The sequence below is a fragment of the Filicampus tigris genome, chromosome 9 (genome assembly GCF_054856515.1).
Source record: "Filicampus tigris isolate MCC_2025a chromosome 9, RoL_Ftig_1.0, whole genome shotgun sequence".
Classification (NCBI taxonomy): domain Eukaryota; kingdom Metazoa; phylum Chordata; class Actinopteri; order Syngnathiformes; family Syngnathidae; genus Filicampus; species Filicampus tigris.
This window is the reverse complement of record NC_141225.1, coordinates 16,353,367-16,372,444: the sequence shown is the minus strand read 5'-3', so window position 1 is coordinate 16,372,444 and position 19,078 is coordinate 16,353,367. Positions and strand designations below refer to the sequence as shown.

At 41.3% G+C, this 19,078-nt stretch overlaps 1 protein-coding gene across 1 annotated transcript; it reads right to left on the bottom strand.

Annotated features, from left to right (window-relative positions):
• Positions 1 to 416: 416 nt before the first annotated feature.
• On the bottom strand, positions 417 to 11,680 carry cyp27b1 (cytochrome P450, family 27, subfamily B, polypeptide 1). Its single transcript, XM_086041180.1, has 9 exons — positions 11,347 to 11,680; positions 10,139 to 10,329; positions 9,155 to 9,345; positions 6,362 to 6,562; positions 5,215 to 5,375; positions 3,617 to 3,783; positions 3,461 to 3,542; positions 3,179 to 3,376; positions 417 to 2,086 (listed from the first exon to the last, which is right to left on the bottom strand). The coding sequence occupies exons 1-9, from the start codon at positions 11,563 to 11,565 to the stop codon at positions 1,973 to 1,975; spliced, it is 1,524 nt and encodes a 507-aa protein (XP_085897306.1). The 5' UTR covers positions 11,566 to 11,680; the 3' UTR covers positions 417 to 1,972.
• Positions 11,681 to 19,078: the final 7,398 nt, after the last annotated feature.

Sequence of the window (19,078 nt, the reverse complement as noted above, 5' to 3'; positions counted from 1 at the left end):
GATATTAAATGGCCCTGTGCTAATAATAATAATAATAATAATAGTAGTAGTAGTAGTAGTAGTAATAATAATAACAACAATAATAATAATAGTAAATTATGAAAAACAAATGGCAAAGATTCGGTGGAATGGCCCGATGCGGTCATTTGCCATTTAGTCGAGACCATACAGTAGCCGTATGCGCATTGACCGTTTTGATTTTGACGCATTGTCTGTTGCAAAAGCAAACAGTGCAGTTCAGATACAAGAACTTTGACATGCAACACCACATTTCTGAGAATTTTGTCTACGTGCCAAAAGTTCAACAACTGGCTTGCTAGTTCTAAGAACGTCTAATCATTTAGATTCATCCTGAAAGAGTAGGGTTGATGACAGACATTTACACGTTGCCACAGATGAACGGACACAAACAATAATGCCCATGTACTTGGGGTTTTATTAACATGTAGTTTCATGTTAAATTAAAATAAATACAGAATTCAGACACTAATGTTGCTATATTAACAAAGTGTAAAAAAAAAAAGTTTGAGGATTGCCTTTACAGTACAGTCAGATATACAAAGTGAATTCAAAATATTTGCACCATGATTAGAACTATTTCTCACAGCTGCCAGTTGGTTGCAGATTTTTCAAAATAACTCCGTCCCCAATCTTTTTTCACAATAACCGCCTTAAAATGTTTTCTTATAAACACATCAACATTGTAAATGTCCAATCATCAGTTTTTCCACGCCTACACAACTTCGTTCTGTGTTCTTCTCAGTGATACTCCTTGTACTTTCACAAAACATGTACAACAGAAGGTCCAGGACAATGCCCCCAATCGTCAAACAATTTAGAGCCTAACCAAAACGTTCTCAAAAGTCAAACACAACCTGCATGGAGTTCAATCTTCACACGTGACATTGAACAAGACATCGGCTTATCATTTTTTCACGTTTGTGTGTGTGCGTGCGTGTGCGTGTGTGTGTGTGGGGGGGTGTGTGCGTGTGTGTGTGTGGGGGTGTGTGTGCGTGTGTGTGTGTGTGTGTGTGTGTGTGTGTGTGTGTGTGAGACGTCACCACAGCTGAACAGTAATGGCAAAGAGGAAAAGGTGGTGATAACCATAAAACTGGAAATGGAACTTACCGCAACTATAAAATTTAATCACCTGGTTGCTCAAATGAACAACACAAATAATAAAATATCAAATACCTACACAAATTAACTTTACTAAGATGATGCTAACGTAAATACTACACTTATTACCACTAATTCAAACAGTACAGTATAAAATACCACTAGGTGGCAGTATCAGTGCCCTCTATTTTTTCACAGGATAAGTATTTTTGCTTTATTTGAGTTTCATTTTTTTAAACATTTATGAATGTGAGTTAAGAATAATGAAATCTTACTTAAAACACTGCCTGTATAGTTGATCAAGCTTTCATGATGGTGACATTATGAACCTAGAATTAATTTATTGACCTGATTTCCTATGGGAAAACTGTTTAGAAATTAAAACAACTAGAAAGTCGACCAACTACGTTGTACACATTGTGTTTGAATATGACATTTCCGCTGTGATGCCATGTCATGCACACTTGGACTATGTGCTTGATGTGGGAAGTCATATGAACGAATGAACATAGTTCTTAATAACACCTGCTTCATTTGATCTATTAAACAAATCAACTCCAATGGCTTAACATGTTGAGTTATTTAAAAAAAAAAAATGAAACGTGGTCTGAGGAGCATCTGTTAAGCGACATTCTTGGGAGATCCGACTTTGTGCAAATATGCATTATCACAACCTAAAGGCTAGTTAAATTCCCATGGAGCACCACGATTGCTGTACTCTACTCCAGAGGCGTCCTGTGGGCCTTTTAGCCTTTTTGACATGATTCTGAACAGGTCCCCGCCTGCCCGCGTGCTTTGTGCTCTTGTGAGCCGTGGTCACTTTGACGTAATTCGGCCCGCTCAGAAGAGTGAGTCATCGTTCAACAAACTGCAGGTTAATGACATTTTCAGGAACGAGCAGGGTCCGTGTCATGGGCTTCACAGAAACCCCTTTCGGGTCCGGCCGCACGTCGAACTCTATCAGGATCTAGCAAGACACACAAAACGAGACACAAAACAGAGACTGAAAACGTGATCAGCATACACGAAAACTGCTTGTCGATTAGTTATTGGTAACGTGAACCACTATATTGAACTGGCTCTATTTGAGTCAATAGCAAAACTGTATTGACTATACTAATGCTTACATTTTTGACTGACACTGTCAGAGGTGTCTTAATGTTGAAATGTGTTAGTTATTAAGGTTGTAATTTGCAGAGGTCGCCCCCAAATTGCGCACCTGATAGTTTTGACTTTTTTGTTTACGATAGATAACTACATTTCCCATCATTCCCCAAGAATGATCCCCGCCCCCCCACACACACCTGCGATTCCTTCTCGCTATTCCACAGAAGCTGACACCACCAGGAGGTGCAATTTCCCCATACAAACATCAATTATTTACACCACGATTCCAATAAAGAACGATTTCGCGCAACATTTTGGGGGCCCTGCCACTGTGTATGAATGGCATCAGGTGGACACAGGCATCTGCTGTCTAGTAGAAGCACTTTTGATAGTTCTGTCTGAAATTGTGTCGCTGGCATAGATAGATGAACAAAATCATCTTTTTGTAGTGAAAATAAATAAATAAATAAATTGTGGATCAATTACATAAATTTGAATATTTTGGGATTTATTTTTTATTTTTTTTAGCCAATTCCCTTTTTTTGATGGAAAACAATGTCGATTTATTCCTGTTTTTTGGGGGTGAGAATTTTGGGGGTGGGGTTTAATAAATGTTTTTTTCAATGCATGTATAAAGGAAGTCAGTCATTCGCAGATTGTCGCTATTCGAGAGATGGCTCGGTCTCTATCACTCTGCTATTAGATTATACAAGAAATACTATGAAATGAATGTCTCTGTGACAGTATCGGTCAAGTCAAAGCATTGTTATCTTTGAAAATGCAAAAATGGTGAAATGTTATTCAGTTTCATGAATGTATTCAGGGTCAATACAGAATAGTCTAAAGCACTAGGTGGCAGTATCAGTGGCCGTTTCATTATGGTAGCCTACAGTGTCATTTTACACTCATCACTCCAGATGGATGTTTAAAGAAGAAAAATAAGTGTTCTCACCCTGGCAAGAGCGAGGTAGAGCTCCAGCTCAGCAATGCGACGGCCTATGCAGCTGCGTTTTCCCACCCCGAAAGGCACAGAGGCGTACGGGTGATGAGTCTGGTCCTTTGTCAACCACCTGTGCGGCACGAACTCATCTGGATTTGGAAACACGGCCGGATCGCGTGATGTTGCAAAGTGGCACAGTGTAATCAGAGTCTGCAAGGAGTCATTTTCGTGTTAGTGTTTTGTGATGATGAAGATAGCGCTGAAGTGTATCAGACTCCTTGAAACATTCCTCACATTTTTCGGAATGAGGTAGCCTCCAACCTGGATGTCTCTCTCAGTGATGACTCGAGCATTCGCAGGAATGACCGGATACAACCTGGAAAAAGTCACCGGTTGTGAGCGTGATCAAACTTGCGCATTCCAACTTGGCGTCTTTTGGAGGAATCCTACCTGAGCACTTCTTTGACTACGGCCTTCATAAGAGGCATGCGTGCTACATCTGCGGCCTGAGGAACCTTCCTACCCTCCAGGACTGTCAGAACCTCATCGCGTAATGAGGCCTGCACATCGGGGTGACGTGATAGCTCATACAGCGACCAGGACATCGTGCCGGATATCTGAAAATCACACAAACATCATTATGACGATTACAATAAAAGAATAAGCCCTCAATTTCCATCACCTGACTGATTGCTCAGACTGCTTCATATAATGGTTTCTAGTCGGGATGAGTGTATATTGATACCAGGTATCGAGCCGATAGGGCCCTATTTAAATGTATCGAGTACTCACAATGGCGGCCGATACCAATCACCAATACTAAGGCGTCCTGTTGTGGCCGTTTTATTATCAGAAAGTAAATGGCATACATGACCGACAGAGCGTTTTTCTAAATTAATTATCTTGTAAGTCAGTCCTCTCATATTCCCTTTAAGTTGCAATTTTTGTAATTATATGTACGTTTATAAGGTTAAGATTCATGCTTGGAGTTATTTATTAGAGTTATTAGTGTTGCTACCAAAACTTATGTTTATTTGTTAACTCACTTTGGGCGATATGATGACTTTCTCCATTAAGGTATTTCATGCATATACTTATTTTACACATTTACCTGCTTTCATTGACTGAGAAAACTAGAATGTTGATATTACTCAGTGCATTAACTCATTCACTGCCAGTGACAAATGTACTTGTCTTTTCACAGTCTCGCCATTCAAGCCCAGGAACTTATTTCTATTTTTTTCCAAATTTTTCAAACGTTACGGTAAAAGAGGGTCTGAAAATGTCTGGCTGTGAATGCAGTCTAGGCAACAACTTTTTTGTTCGCACCTATATTTTGTAATATGAACAGTATTTTCCCTCCGGATAGTTGTATTTTATTATATTTGATCTATAAAATCTATTTGATATTTTTGTTACTTTCAAATATGTAAAAAAAACCTATATTCATCAAATATTGGCTGATATTAAATGTTTACCATGACACTTCATAGCTTAACAATTAACGGTTGAACCAATATTATTTTGCATTTCAATTCAATTTGAATAAAGACTCAAACTCAGGGAGTTGTCACTTTTATTTTGCGCTGTTGTTAACTCATTACAAATGAATCCTAAATTCAGTGTCGGTTGTTTGTCTTTTATTTGGACTTTTCTTTCGTTTCTCTATTACAGTGTGACTGTTCTGCCTTTTGTCAGAAACAAACAAAAGGTCTTTGTTCAAAATGATCTGTCGTTGGTTTAAGAAAACTGTATGTATAAAGTGTACTAGTCGTAGTGTTTACTTGGTATCGGTGAGAACTCAAGAGTCGAGTACTCGTACTGGTTTCGGTCTGACAAAAACTGTTATCGAACATCCCTAGTTTCTATTATTAGTAGCCTCCCAATATCAGATATCATTGATGGTTTCTATAATTGAAACGTGATCATGATGATATTACACAGTCTCAACTGAAGGCCCTGGTACCAAATGCACAGCCCGCCAATGCAATCAATGCATGTTGGTAATGTGTGACAGCGGCAAAGACAAAGTTGATGTTTGGTCTTACGGTGTCGACGCCGGCAAGCAGCAGCTCTGTGATATTGCTGTAAACAGTCTTCATGGGCAAATCTGTCTGGGACAGGAAGTAGGCAAGGTAGTGGCCGTTCACTTTTTCGCTATTGCTTTTCTTCTCGGCTTCCCTCAGACGCTGATCGATGTGGCCTTTAGCTGGAAAAGTAGCACGAAAGCACGGCGATGTTAATGTAGAGGAACACAATGAAGACACCTAATTAGGTACACATGGCACTTGCTAATGAGATTATGATATTATACAACAGTGTGTCCCAATCATTATTTATTTATTTATTTTTCATCAGACCAGTTCAGTGATATTGGATCATTTCCGTCGACACGTGTCGTGATCTCTCACGTCACACAAATGTATCGCAGCACAGTAGTTGGGAATTACTGCTATAGATAATATACAGTTTTGACGGACACTGTCAGAGAAGTATTTGTTTAATTTAAACAAAATTGCAGCGATGTAGACCTACACCGCACTGTCAATTGTCTATAACATCTTTGGCATCCTTATTTGGCAACCTCAGGAGGGAAAAATTTAGAGGTGCCTCTGAATGAATAGCTCTCTGATAATGTCAATTAAAACTGTAAATTATTATTTTTGTAAAAGGCACATTTTCTGTGCAGCTCTTGTATTGGATTTCATTCATTTTGATTGCTTTACAATCAATGTGCGAAATTTGTGTTTATTTACTGATAAACATCATTCTACATCCAAGGGGAACAACATGACATCACGAATCATAATCCGGCCTTTACATTCCCATATTTTGACGTGCGTGCAATTTGAGGATTATAATCTCCGGTTTGCTGATCTACTTTGGATCAGCATGATTATTTTAAACATGTTCGATTTTCATGTTTGGACTCCTCAGATGGGCATACGTGTGTAGGAACATAACAACCCACCAGCAATAGTCAATGGGAGCTATGGAGAGCACAAGAAAAATAATTACGGGAAGTGTAGACGTCGATTTTCTTTTTCCGTGTTTAGTTTGAGCAACTTCATCTGACGCTTCACGCAACATACAATAAATCTTTTCACCCTTTTTGATGACATGAATTGATTATTTAAGGTCATTTCGTAGCTCCGCATAATCTCAAACGTAATCTCAAGACCCAAAGGAACCTACCAAATTCAAACATGTTGTCCCAGCACTGACAGAAGGTGTTCCAGGGTTTGGGGAATAGCCAATGTATCCATTTTGGCATGACCATGGTCAGAAGCGTCTTTACAAACATGGTGTTGATGGACTCGATGAAGAGCTCCGTTTCTTTGGGAACCACCGGCTCCAGGCAGCCGATTCTGGACTCAAACAACACGGAGGAGATTCCTGGCAAAAAATGAAAAAGAAAAACAAGTCAAGACATGTCACTGAGACTAAACTAAATTGGCAAGCTACAGACAGCGGTTGATGAATGCTTTGATGGCCACTCAAATGTGATGAAACGCTTGTCATTAATCATCACTTGGTCCAAAGTATGTACTTTTGAGTCTTTAGGATTGATAAGAGCTGATGTGACAAGATATACGGTAATCTACCCTCCATCACTGGGATGACATTCCAAACCACCTATGCAATAAGTGAAAGCCGCAATATATCTGTCTAAATACTTTATAGGCATGTTTTTATGGCATTCATGGCACTTAGGTTTTTCTTACGGTTTTTCTTAAAAAGGGAAAATCAAGCCCCCCCAAAAAATCTTTACAAGAACATTTTCTTTGCAGGTCCACTTGTTGAAACATGGCATCCTAATTATTGTGCTTCGCTGTTTAAAATTGTATTAAAACTTCAGTAAAGTAGTAGTAAAGTAAATCTTGGGCTCGGTCTTCCAGTCGATGGAAGCTATGGCTCCATTATTTTGACTATTTTCGGTTCCTGCACGATATGCGGCGCATGTGCACAAGGTTGCTAAGTAGGGCAGTAACACTAGGACAAAATACGTAATGGGTAAATGGTGCTGTTAACACATTGATTAAATTATGAAATGTACAACAATAAACCGGCGGCACGGTGGTCGACTGGTTAGCACGTCCGCCTCACAGTTCAGAGGTCGTGGGTTCGATCCCGGCTCCGGCCTCCTGTGTGGAGTTTGCATGTTCTCCCCGTGCCTGCGTGGGTTTTCTCCGGGTACTCCGGTTTCCTCCCACATTCCAAAAAAAAACCATGCATGGTAAGTTGATTGGACTCTCTAAAATTGCCCCTAGGTGTGATTGTGAGTGCGGATGTTTGTCTTTGTGTGCCCTGCGATTGGCTGGCAACCAATTCAGGGTGTCCCCCGCCTACTGCCCAAAGACAACTGGGATAGGCTCCAGCACGCCCCGCGACCCTTGTCGCGGGTACAGATAATGGATGGACAACGATAAACCATGTTATAATTCGTTATTTACACTTGAAGAGACTTTTTTCGGCACAGGTACAGGAATTCCACCGAATGTCGTCAGTGTTGCGCTATTTTGTTCAAATCCACAATGAATTGTTGATAATATGCTTCGGCTTAGGGGTAATGGATGCGGGCTAAGCCGCAGTGCGGAACAAGGGCGCAAAGCGGGTGGGGCAACAGAGCTCTTTGCACAATTGGGACACACGACACACTCGTACAGCGGGAACGCGCAAGTGAGGGGCACAAGAGTGCAAGTATGGATATTGGGATTGGGCTTTAGCCATCGAAAGGGGCGGCCATTTTGTAACTGGCTGTCGACTGAAAATGACATCACAGTTGCTCAGGGGTCAGGCTTAGGTAACAACCAATCACAGCTTGCCTGTTTTCTGAAGCTGAGTCGTGAGTGGTTGATACCTGAGCAACTGTGATGTCATTTTCAGTTGACTGAAATGACAAAATGGCCGCCCACTGAGACAGCTAAAAATGAGCGGATTTTGCTGTTGAACTCATATTCCACAAACGCAATATGAATCTGAAAGACATATTTAGACTAGTGAAAACGCATCGACTATTATTGCCGAGAATTTTTTGGGGTTGACTTCCCTTCAAATGCACATTTATAAGCATACAAACACATCATATTTTGACAATGGTAACAGTGGAACAGTGTACTGATCTTTCTGGGTTTATAGTAAAAAAATAAAATAAAATAAAATCCTGCTTCTTCCGAACTAACAATCTTAATTTATCATCTCATAATATAGATAAATAATCACGCCCAAAGATGTACATTATAAAGTGAACCTATAGCCGTCACTTTGTGTTTTCACGAGGCCTTCTAATCCAGCCTTTAAATCTACCCTTCGTTTCCACGGAGACGGGCCCTGAGCGAAGGCTGCTTCGGAGCACACTTTCGCAGCCTACATTGGTCCGCTCTTCTTCTACGCTGCCTCGATCGTGAACGCCAATAGCATGGCAGTACATTCGGTAAAGTCCCGCCCCTGCCTGATGCTGGCTGCTGATTTGTCGTTCGCAAAGATTCACGAGTGCGTCATGGACTCTGCATTTCCTTTTCCACTCCCAGCGGACACATGCACGTCTGAGCTCGAATTAATTAAAGACCTATCCAAATCCGCTATGGTGAATATGAGGGAGGAGGGGCCTTCGAAGGATCCAGCCTGCGAATTTGGACACAGCTACAGTAGCCTACAGTACTGTTTCATTCTTCTTCCTTCAAATTTACACTGTCTCAAGCTAAATAAGTGTGCTGCTCTCTAGTGGTCAAAAGTGGAATGACATCCGATTTTATACTAGCGTTAGACCAAAATAGAGTTATTACCTGTAAAAAAAATTAAATCCGCAAAATAGTGGGAGCGCGAACCAGGAATCCGCGATGGAGGGGTTGGGGGCGTACTGTACTATACTTCAGTTATTCATAACATGAGTGAAAAAGAAAATGGGCTTCAGGCTTAAACACGCACGCATGGTTCAAACTATCAGTTTCATCAAGAAACAATCTGCCAAACTCTGTTAAACCTCACCCTCGAGGCCGAAGTAGTAGAATTCCCTGGCGATGTCGGTCACAAGGCCTTTGGGTTGTCTGCGCAGGCGAAGTTTGACGATGAGGTCACTGACCACGCTGTTCAGGGTTTGGTCGTAAGCTTCGACCGCCTTGGGCCGCAGCATGTGCTTCGCAAGAAGGCTTCGCACCTCCTGCCACTCCTCGCCTTCACTGAGCACAACACAAATCAGCCTCATCATCCATATGTACCGGCTTGTTTTGGGGGAAAAAAAAATAAACGAGGAACGTGACACCAAGCATGTTGAAGTAAATAATTAAGACGCCATCTCATTTTTACCGTGTGGGGATCTGCAGTGGCTCAGTCAAGTTGGCTTTTAGGACTTGATGACCAAGAGATGCGAGTTTATACGGAAGACACACAAAGGGATTTGAATGTTCACTTTGCAAAGCCACTCACTTAGATGTCACCCTGAATGTCCAGAAAAATGTGTATCTGTATTTCCTGAAAGAGTGGCCAGTGACAGATACAACCCGCCCAGTACCACCAGGCGTCTATTTGAAGAAAGCATCTATTTGGGAGACCGTAATTTGTACAAGAAAATTGTTACTTCCATGTTACAATTGGAACGGAATGTGTAACGAGTCTCGACCTCACATTAGCAGTTTCATGATGTTTTATTTTTGGTCCCTATCAATAATGCAGTGCAGTTTGAGGCGGAACTAATTGTTGCCTTACTTAAATTTCCGCATGATCACCTATCATGCACGCTCTCTGGCAAAATTGAGTCTATTCGTGCACTTGCTGCTTGGCTGTAAGATGTTTGTGTATTTTTGTTGTTGTTTTTTTTGTTGAATGTGGTAATTCGTGTATAGAAAAGAACTGGTGAAGGTAATTGCAGCAACCTAGTGGTACACGCTTCTTTGTTTCCCCTGGGTGAACAAGGTGGCATGTAGTCTTCTGTATGTCATTCATCTTAGTTTGATATTAAAAGAGAGCACTTACGATGTCAACAGTCCGTAGTGCTGACCTCTGAGCTTCCTGTAGTCCTTCCAGGAGGAAAGGTCAGAGCGCATGGGGCGCTGCCCTTCTTGCCTCAGCACCTGCTCAATGAGCGCCGGATGAGCCACATGGACCGTCGTGATTGGGCCGAAGCTCGCTTTCCACATGGGGCCGTACTTCTGCACTCCCTCCAGCTGGGATGTGAAACATAGGTTGGAGCTCATGAAACGACAGCGCTTGTGTGCATCAGGAGGTTTTCCAACTTAAGATAATGACTCCTCTGACATTAAATGGCGACTGAGAACGACTGTATAGCTCCACAGCCACAGCAGTTCTATCCGACCATGCAAACATTTTAGGTATTCATCACCAGGAAATGTCACACTTTTGACTGCATTTTGTGAGGGATTTTACAGCAATTCACAACTAAGCCATCATGTGTTTTTATAACTGCCCGCCGATACCCATCAAACACCTCATTCATTCCCAGGAGCGTATTTTTATGTTGTTTAAGAAATCTGACTTTTAATGCCAGGTATGTATTTTTTCATGTGGTTTTTTTATGCTCTAATCTTTTCACATGGGAGGGTAAAGGAGAATCTGGAAATGGCTTGCGTGGAATGAGTTAAAGTTATGCATCCATTTACCCAAAATAAAAATGAAATTTAAGACTGCCTCAAAGGTTGTTCTGTATTTATTGGAAATGGATATTTTTGGCATGTCAATGAGCAGGAAGACTTTTACAGGTATATAGCCTTATTGGCAAAAGCACTTGGAACACCTGCACAGCGGAATGCAAGATAATGCCCTCCTTCACATAGTTCAATTTTGCCTGTCAGAAAGTGATAATTTAACAATGAGTGGTTGTTAATGCAGTTCAACAGATACTTTTGTCGATTTTAAGCTGGAAAGTATTCGACACAGCTCTCATGATGGAATGCAGCTCTAAAACTCGGTAAATCACATGAAATACAGCAGTGTAATGTTCAATTACTACTTCCTTGAATCAAAACGGAGCATCATTATTTTCATAGACAGAATTCACGATGCAGCCAGACAGTACATTTGCATTTGGCTGTTAAATGTAAATCATTTTTCATCTGTAACCAAAATTTTTCATGTAAAAACTTCTCAAAGAACGTAGTCAATTTGCATCATGCATTCAAACATCCTGCATAATTACGCTGCTCTTTGGGTGCATGTGCGTCTACCTGTAACTGGTGCAGCTTGGACAGTCCCCGGCGGGCGAATAAGTCCCAGGCGAAGCCGAGCACAGACGGGCCGGGCATGTCGTCCATGCTCCTCACCGTCGTCCCGTCGGAACCGGCCGCTGCGCCCTCAGCCCACCTTTCCACCCACTTGAGGAGGGGGAAGGCGCTCCGGCCAGACACTCTCAGAGCTTGCTGCAGCATCCTTCTCACAGAGATCATGAAGCGGTCGCCGCACGCCGATGCTCATTTTCTCTCCCCCGCCGGGCTGGAGGCTCTATTTATAACCCCGCGATCTGCTCCTCGAACCCGCAGAGATAAAGCTGTACATTTTTGGATTCGGGGCCAATCGTGGGTGTGTGTGTGTGGCCCAGGTCCCGCCCCCCGCCTGGATGAGACGATGGAGCTTGGAGGTGTGTCCAATCACAGGGCCGAACAAGGACCATCCCCGAGAGGCAGCACACGTGGAGCTCCAGGATAAATAATACATGACTTACTTGGGAGCGTGTGTCTGACGGGGGGGGGGGGCGAGGGATTGGGGGGCGGGATGGGGGGAGGGGGGGGGGGGTAGAAAGAGAGAGAGGGAGTGAGAGACACTGACTTATCTCGAGCACTTTGCTCCCCCACAGACTGACACATTTAGTTATCACGCATTCGTGCATTAAGGCCATTCAAGGCGAATGTTATAACAGTGGAAAGAAGGGCTTCACCATTGGGATTCTGCCACTGCAGTGTGCTTGTTTGCACTGGAGAATTTCGACACATTTGCAGATTGGTAACATACAAAGGAACGGAAAGGTACAAACAGGCAATAAGAACAACAATAAATCAGCTATGCCACGTGGGAATTGGGTAAATTAAATATCATAGCTTTAGATGAGTTTAGGCAGCAAGGGTGCCTTTGTTTACAAATGTCATATAATATTATGCGATGGTGGACTTCCACCTGCTTGTACATTTTTAGCAAACGTCAGTTAACCAACTGGGCCTTTTTCACGAGACAACAGCTAAAATCAATTGATAACCAAGCCATGCATTTTATGTCTATACTGTAAACACTGTAAATACATACTGTAACATAGACATAAATGGATCAAATTAGAACACTTCTTTTTTTGCCGTGCTGTGGATTGTTGCCGCAGGGACAGAAATGGATGTGTATCAATCCAACCATCTATTATCCATCACGCGTGTCCTCATTGGGGTCACAGGCGAGCTGGAGTCAATCTCTCCTGACTTCGGGCGAGAGGCGGGCTACCATCGGAAAACAACCATTCGGCCTCACAATCACATCTATGGACAATTTAGAGTCTTCGGTTAAGCTAACACGCATGTTTATGGATTGTGGGAGGACTCCAGAGAGGCACACAAGCACAGGTGAGAATATGCAAAGGCCGGACTTCGATTTGACACCAAACCTAGGTACTAGATATTGCTGACAGTGATATGATGGCTTCAAAAGAACAAGGCAATGTTTGTCCCATTCTATTCTTGAGCATGAGTCACAAAAGGCTCCTTAAGAGGCAAAACATTTGAGCTGATTTAAAGTTGAATTGGAATAACAGGCCAGTCTGGTAGTGGTGGTGGACTATTTAAAGTGACGCCACACAATTATTTTCGCTGACTTGCTGTATTTTCCAAGCCCGGGAGAAAAACCTGACCTGATTTCATTTGAAGTGGAATTCGTGTAAAGCGCCATGTGTGCCAGTGCTGAGTGACAAGCCAACGGCTATATTCCCAATCGGCCTCAGGGCCTTGGCTGACCCTTGTAGGACGCTCTAACCAGAAGTCTTAAATCAGCAATGTTTCAGGGAAATACAGGGGATTGATTTCTAATCTGCTTTATGTACAGTAAAAGGAGTTGGCGGAGTTTGGCATCAGTGACGTATAATGTGGTCAAGTATATAGAATAAAGGTTGAGTGTCAATCCAAGAGAGAATAATTCCACAGACATTGATATAAAGTTGGTTAAGGGGCTGCTCCAAAGACCCTTGTTGTGTCTCGTTACACATCATTTATGTGTTGAGGAAAATCAATCACGGCACAAATAAGATGATGACATACCAAAGTCACTTATTAGGTTGCACAACGATTCTGGACACCAATGCTGCAAAACTGAAATCAATTCAAAACGCATGGACAACATTGACAAGCGCATGGGGAGGAGAACCGTGGAAGGCATTTCCAAAGACGTACATAAACCTAGCGCGATGTCGAAATAGAAGGATGAAAAAGTGACATCGCATGGAGCAAAGCTCAAACCTTGGGAAGCGTCTAGACATGGGACTTGTCCACGAGGTTTCCCAGGTGGAAGACGTTGCCTTATCTTGAAGGTGAAAGATAAACATTGACACAAACAATTTTTAGACAAGGCGACCAGAATGTCTGGGTATTACAAAATCGCAACGCAAATACGTACACCAAACGCCAATGGCGTGTAGTCGACATCCAATAAGACAATGTTTGCACTCTTCTACTGTATCAGTTGCACATTTTCAGCTACGTTTTATCTTCTTACTACACACCACTATTTGTGCATGGAACTTTGCGCCGATGTATGTTTAGAGTTCTTTTTTCTTTTTTTTTAGATCTGCAAAGGAAAAGCTTGCAAAGTCAGCTTATAATTGCTCAGTGTAACCATTGTGTTTCTGCATGCATGACAATAAACCTCAGTTCTACAGACTGCAAACCACAGTCTACTAAAACTAGAAAGGCGCCGAGTAGAGCGAACCCCTCGGCCAAAGTGGAAAATTGAAGGCATTTAAAGAACAGTTTAAAACAAAGCATTATTGGCCGTTTGCATTTGAAAACTGCTGGCAAAATACCAATGTTAGCTCACTTTACTTTTGTTGCAAGCCGGGGGTGCGTCTTCCCACCGTATATTCAGCAAAGCTCCTCAAGCCCAATGTAAAAGGTAACAGTGTCACAGCGCGATGCTGTGGGAGTGTGCCCGTGAGTGCACGAGAATCGAGTCAGGCATTCTGTCTGTTTTTTTTCTTTTTTTCCTCGAGCGCAGTGGTTTCTTAATAGTCAAAATACAGGTACAAGAAGGGGGCAGACTCGGGGCTTTTTAGTGTTATGTACTACAGTCAGGTCATACAAACAGTTTTACAAAAAAGATTTACAAAAAGTGCTTTGTTTTGTTTTTAAAGTTGCAAACTCCGCCTTTAAATAACAAACATGCTGTCAAGTCCAGGGTTGTAATAGTTTGGGTTTTTCAATGTAGTTCGTTTTCACTTTTGTAGTTTACCGTTAATTTCAGTTAGGTTTAATTCATTTTTAGATCAGGGTTTTAATGAAGGGTTTGCTTCATTTTAGTTTAGTTTAAAAATAATAATAATAAAAAATAGAGTATTTGTCAAGTGGAACATAAAAAAAGTATAGTGCAATAAATTAAGGTGAACCACAATTCTCAAATGACTGGTTGACCTTCCTACCAAAATGAATACATTTAAAATGAACCCCGACAGCTCATGAATAATATGAATTGACAAAGAAAAAGGACATCTTCGCAACATTTATAGTCAGTTTTATATACTTACGATGCAGTTTCATTTATTTATTTAGTTTGAAGCGTTTTCATTTTTTTATTTTATTTCATGAACAAAAATGTTATTACAATGTTGGTTCAAGTTATGTCATTAGTTTTCATTAACTATGGGGACATGTAACCCTTTTTATACAAAAAGCTAAACTCATACAGAAACGGAACATCACAAATGGAAAGTTTGTGGAACAGACATCTGGAAGGTGCTGTTGTGTGTGTGGACGGGCAGCAACACTCCACACGGGAACGCAAAGCTGGAAAGCTCAATGGGAATCAATATGGAATTCTACCAATGTTTGCATGGGGGCAAATGTCCCTATAGTGAAACTGAAAAAGTGACCACCCCAAAAAAAAACTTTCTTGCAACAAGCATCTCAACAAAGTAAATCATTTTTGATAATGCGTGCTGGATAGCGTGAATGAAGAAATTCCTCTCGCTACATTCTTACTCCAGTTAAAACAAAAATGTCATCAGTTTCACCTATGCGCACATTCCAAATGCTTTCTGCAACAATGGCTTAGTTGCTCATCTTTGTCCACCTCATTTTTCTCATTAGGAAACTCTTTCACGACCACACAAGTAGCTGACGGATTAAACTGTGGGCCGAATGTGATATATTTAATGAACGGAGAAACGAGGGATTTAATATTGATTATGAAAGAACATGAGAGGTGGCGTGAAAGAATAGCCCCTTTGTGCCGCCCTGCGGTGGGAACTGATGTGGCCCAGTTGTAGATCATGTTCTGGAGCTCGGCGGGGACAGCCTGAGAGGTATTTTCCCTCATTGTGTTGGCAGGGCGCCCAGGGGTGAGACAGCTCTATACTCCCAGACTAGTATGTTAAAGTTCATGGCTGCAGTCTGCCTGTCTCTGTGAACATGCATGCTTGCACTCGAACACACACACACACATTTGTGCAAGTGAGATTGTGCGTGCGACTGTGTGTCTTGTTCAGTGTGTTCTGTGTCCCTCCTCCCATAGACAGGGGATGACTTTGTATTTGCGGGGAGTTTGGGGCAAATGTGGCGACCCACACCACAGCATGCCCATCTACACACCCTTGCTAAAAGCACTTTGTTTTTTTGGCACATCAGTCTAAGTAAAATGGTTGGAACGGTATGGACAAAAGAACAGCAATGGTGGCGCATTTAATCCTGAAAAGGAGTATTAGGGTCACACGCAAAAGGGAAAAAAGTTGCATTACGGTGAAGTTAGAACATTTTACAAGAGTAAAAATCATAATTGAAGTTACAAAATTTTACAAGGATAAAAATCATTATTGAAGTTGAAGAATGAAGTTGTAAAATTTGTTTAAAGCGGAAGTCAACCCCGAACATATTTTTTTTTCAAGAATATGTTCCCAGCAGGCCCACTAGTTGAAACACGACATTCTTATTAATTTGGCGTTTGTGGAATGTAAGTTAAGCAGCAAAATGCACTTGTTTTGAGCCATCGCTGGGGGCGGCCATTTTGTCTTCTGTCGACTGAAAATGACATCACAACTGCTCACAACGACCAATCACGGCTGACCTGTTTTCTGAATCTGAGCCGTGATTGGTTGTTGTGAACAGTTGTGATGTCATTTTCAGTCGACATAAGACAAAATGGCCGCCACCAGAGATGGCTAAAAACGAGTGCATTTTGCTGCTTAATTTATATTCCACAAATGCAAAATTAATCAGAATGCAGTGTTTCAACTAGTGGGCCTGCTGGGAACATATTCTTGAAAAAAATATGTTTGGATTGACTTCCGCTTTAGGGTTGTTAAATACTCATTATTAGAATTTTTTTTCCCCTCGTAAATTACGTAAATTATTTCCTGTAATAACATTTTTTTTAAATTCAGTGTTATGTATATGACAATGTTATGGCAGTATATGTATTTTAGTATGTTTGGGTCCTGGGTAGGAGCCACCTTTCTAACTATGTAAATTTACAATTTTAGTCTTGTCGTCTAACCAACCATTTTCAATACCACAAGTCAATCACCGGACTTTAACCCAATAGAGCATGCATTTTACATCCTGAAGAGGAGACTGAAGGGAGAAACAAACCAGAAAGGAAAGAGGCTGCAGTAAAGGCCTGGAAAAAGCATTTGGAATTGAGAATGCGCCAGAATGCAGGTTTGATACAGTTATTGAAAATAATGGTTATGCCACCAAATATGAAATGCTTTTCACTTTAAGTTAATCGTGTCTGTTCCAATACTTCCGCTCACTTGAAAAGTGGTGGGCTTCAAACGAAAGGTGCTCTGTCCCGAGTTGTTGAACACATCTAGATGTAAATACCATGAAATAAAAGCTTGACTTCTGAACTCGTGTCTCATATTCAACTTTTGATCTGAAATCCAAATGTCTTCAGTATGCAGCCAAACCAAAGGAATTGACCTTGTCGTTCCAATACTTTTGGAGCCGACTGTATGTGTGTACGAGCGGGCTCGGGCTCACTGCTCTGTCATAAAATAGAAGTGTGCGACAACTGGCCTGCCTGTTCCAATTGGAGCCGCCGTCGCACTAATTCCATTGACATCATAATATATTTTTTCAAAGGCTGCAAGGATCAAAGTTGGATAAATAGAGAGAGCGGCTAATAATCACTGTATGCTTGAGGTTATTTCCAAATTTAGCTTTGACCGATCCCTTGATGTCATTTTGCTCACTGACTTTGCTGGACCCAAACTGTCCTGTGATGGGACACAAAATAGGAGGGGGGGAAAGTACTGTGGTCAGTCCATTTTTAAAATTGGTATTGGAAATACAGTCATGGTGTCCTCTGGACTAAAAAGTTTAAGGACCACCCAGGGTGTCAGCAGCATGTGCAATGCTCTCGGCTTGCCTTAGTGCCAATTGCTTGGCCAATGGCAATTAGGCGCCAAGGCACATTGTCCATGTTACGTGGCATGCATGGCTTTGTGGTCCAACAAACGAATTGGAAAATCATTAGCTTCTATATTTATTTTGACTTCACACAACGTTTAACTTTGGGGGATTTTGTAGTTTGTCATTCATTACTTTTAGACAACCATTTCGACCTTTAGGGCAGGGGTGAGGATCCCTTTTCCCATCACAGACCATTACTGGTCGTCGTCCGAGAGCCATACTGAAATCACGAAACGAAATAAGGTGGAAAAATATGATCAAGCACATATTATCCTTTCTAACAAGCATTTTCGGGTTTAAAATTTCTGGCCTTTACGTTTCCCTCTCAGTCTTGATTTGATTTTCCAATTGCATAGCGGGTCATATAAAATTCTGTCACAAGTTGTCTGCCAATAAATGATCGGGTCAGGAAACAGTCCTCTTTGTCATTATATTGTTCACATTTTAAAGTCATGAGACCAAGGCAACATCTAGCAGTAGATGGCCTTCAAAACAGAACGTTCTCAGAATCAGTGGCCGCCGAGTTTAGACGATCATCAGCTGGCTGCAACACAAACAGATGTCCTTGAAAATTTAATGGATCCAACAGTAACTTGTGCAAAAATTTGGATGTGTATTCAAACGTTTAGAGATGCTCAAATTAAGTTCAGCTATGGTTACAGTGCATTTCAGGTTTATCCTGAAATTTCTCCCTGGAGCTGATTATCTTTCTTGTAATCTGTTTTTTTTTTTTTTAAGTGTCTCAGACTTACAAAAGAACATTTTACTCAGTTATTTTTTATTGTATTACTATTTTAATTATTGTCTTCTTTGATGTAAAGCACTTTGTTAAAGCTGTGCTTTTTGTTATAGTACGAGGAATAAAGCTGAGTTGCTAAGATTTGTGTCTTACATAAAATTTCACTTTGAATGGATTAGCAACAAATGAACCAGATTACTTGAACGCCAATGCACACGGATTAGACTTCAATAAATAATTTGCTTCAGGTGCCCCAGCTACTTTTGGCATTGCGTTGACAAAAAAAAAACCTTTAATGTTGCTTTTCAATTTATTTGTCACCCGTGTGTAGGATTTTTTAAGTATGTGGTGAATGACATCTGTTGAATTAACAGCATCTGGGCGCCACGTGTACTCCGTCCGATTGTAATTCAAAGACTTTTTCATCGTCCGTGTGATGGATGAGCACTACCATGGCAACATGTGCCACTATAGGAACTGAGTATCTCTCTTCTGTGATTAGTTGCTCAATAATCAGCCTGCTGGAATCGAATTAACATCAAGTCAAATGGCGATTAACTCACGTGGTGT

Excerpts from the sequence above, each read along its gene's own strand:
- cyp27b1 (XM_086041180.1), bottom strand. The coding sequence starts at position 11,565 with ATGATCTCTGTGAGAAGGATGCTGCAGCAAGCTCTGAGAGTGTCTGGC. Across the intron at positions 5,376-6,361 it reads GGACAACATGTTTGAATTTG|CTAAAGGCCACATCGATCAG; the intron begins GTAGGTTCCTTT and ends CTACTTTTCCAG. Across the intron at positions 2,087-3,178 it reads TCTACCTCGCTCTTGCCAGG|ATCCTGATAGAGTTCGACGT; the intron begins GTGAGAACACTT and ends GTGTCTTGCTAG.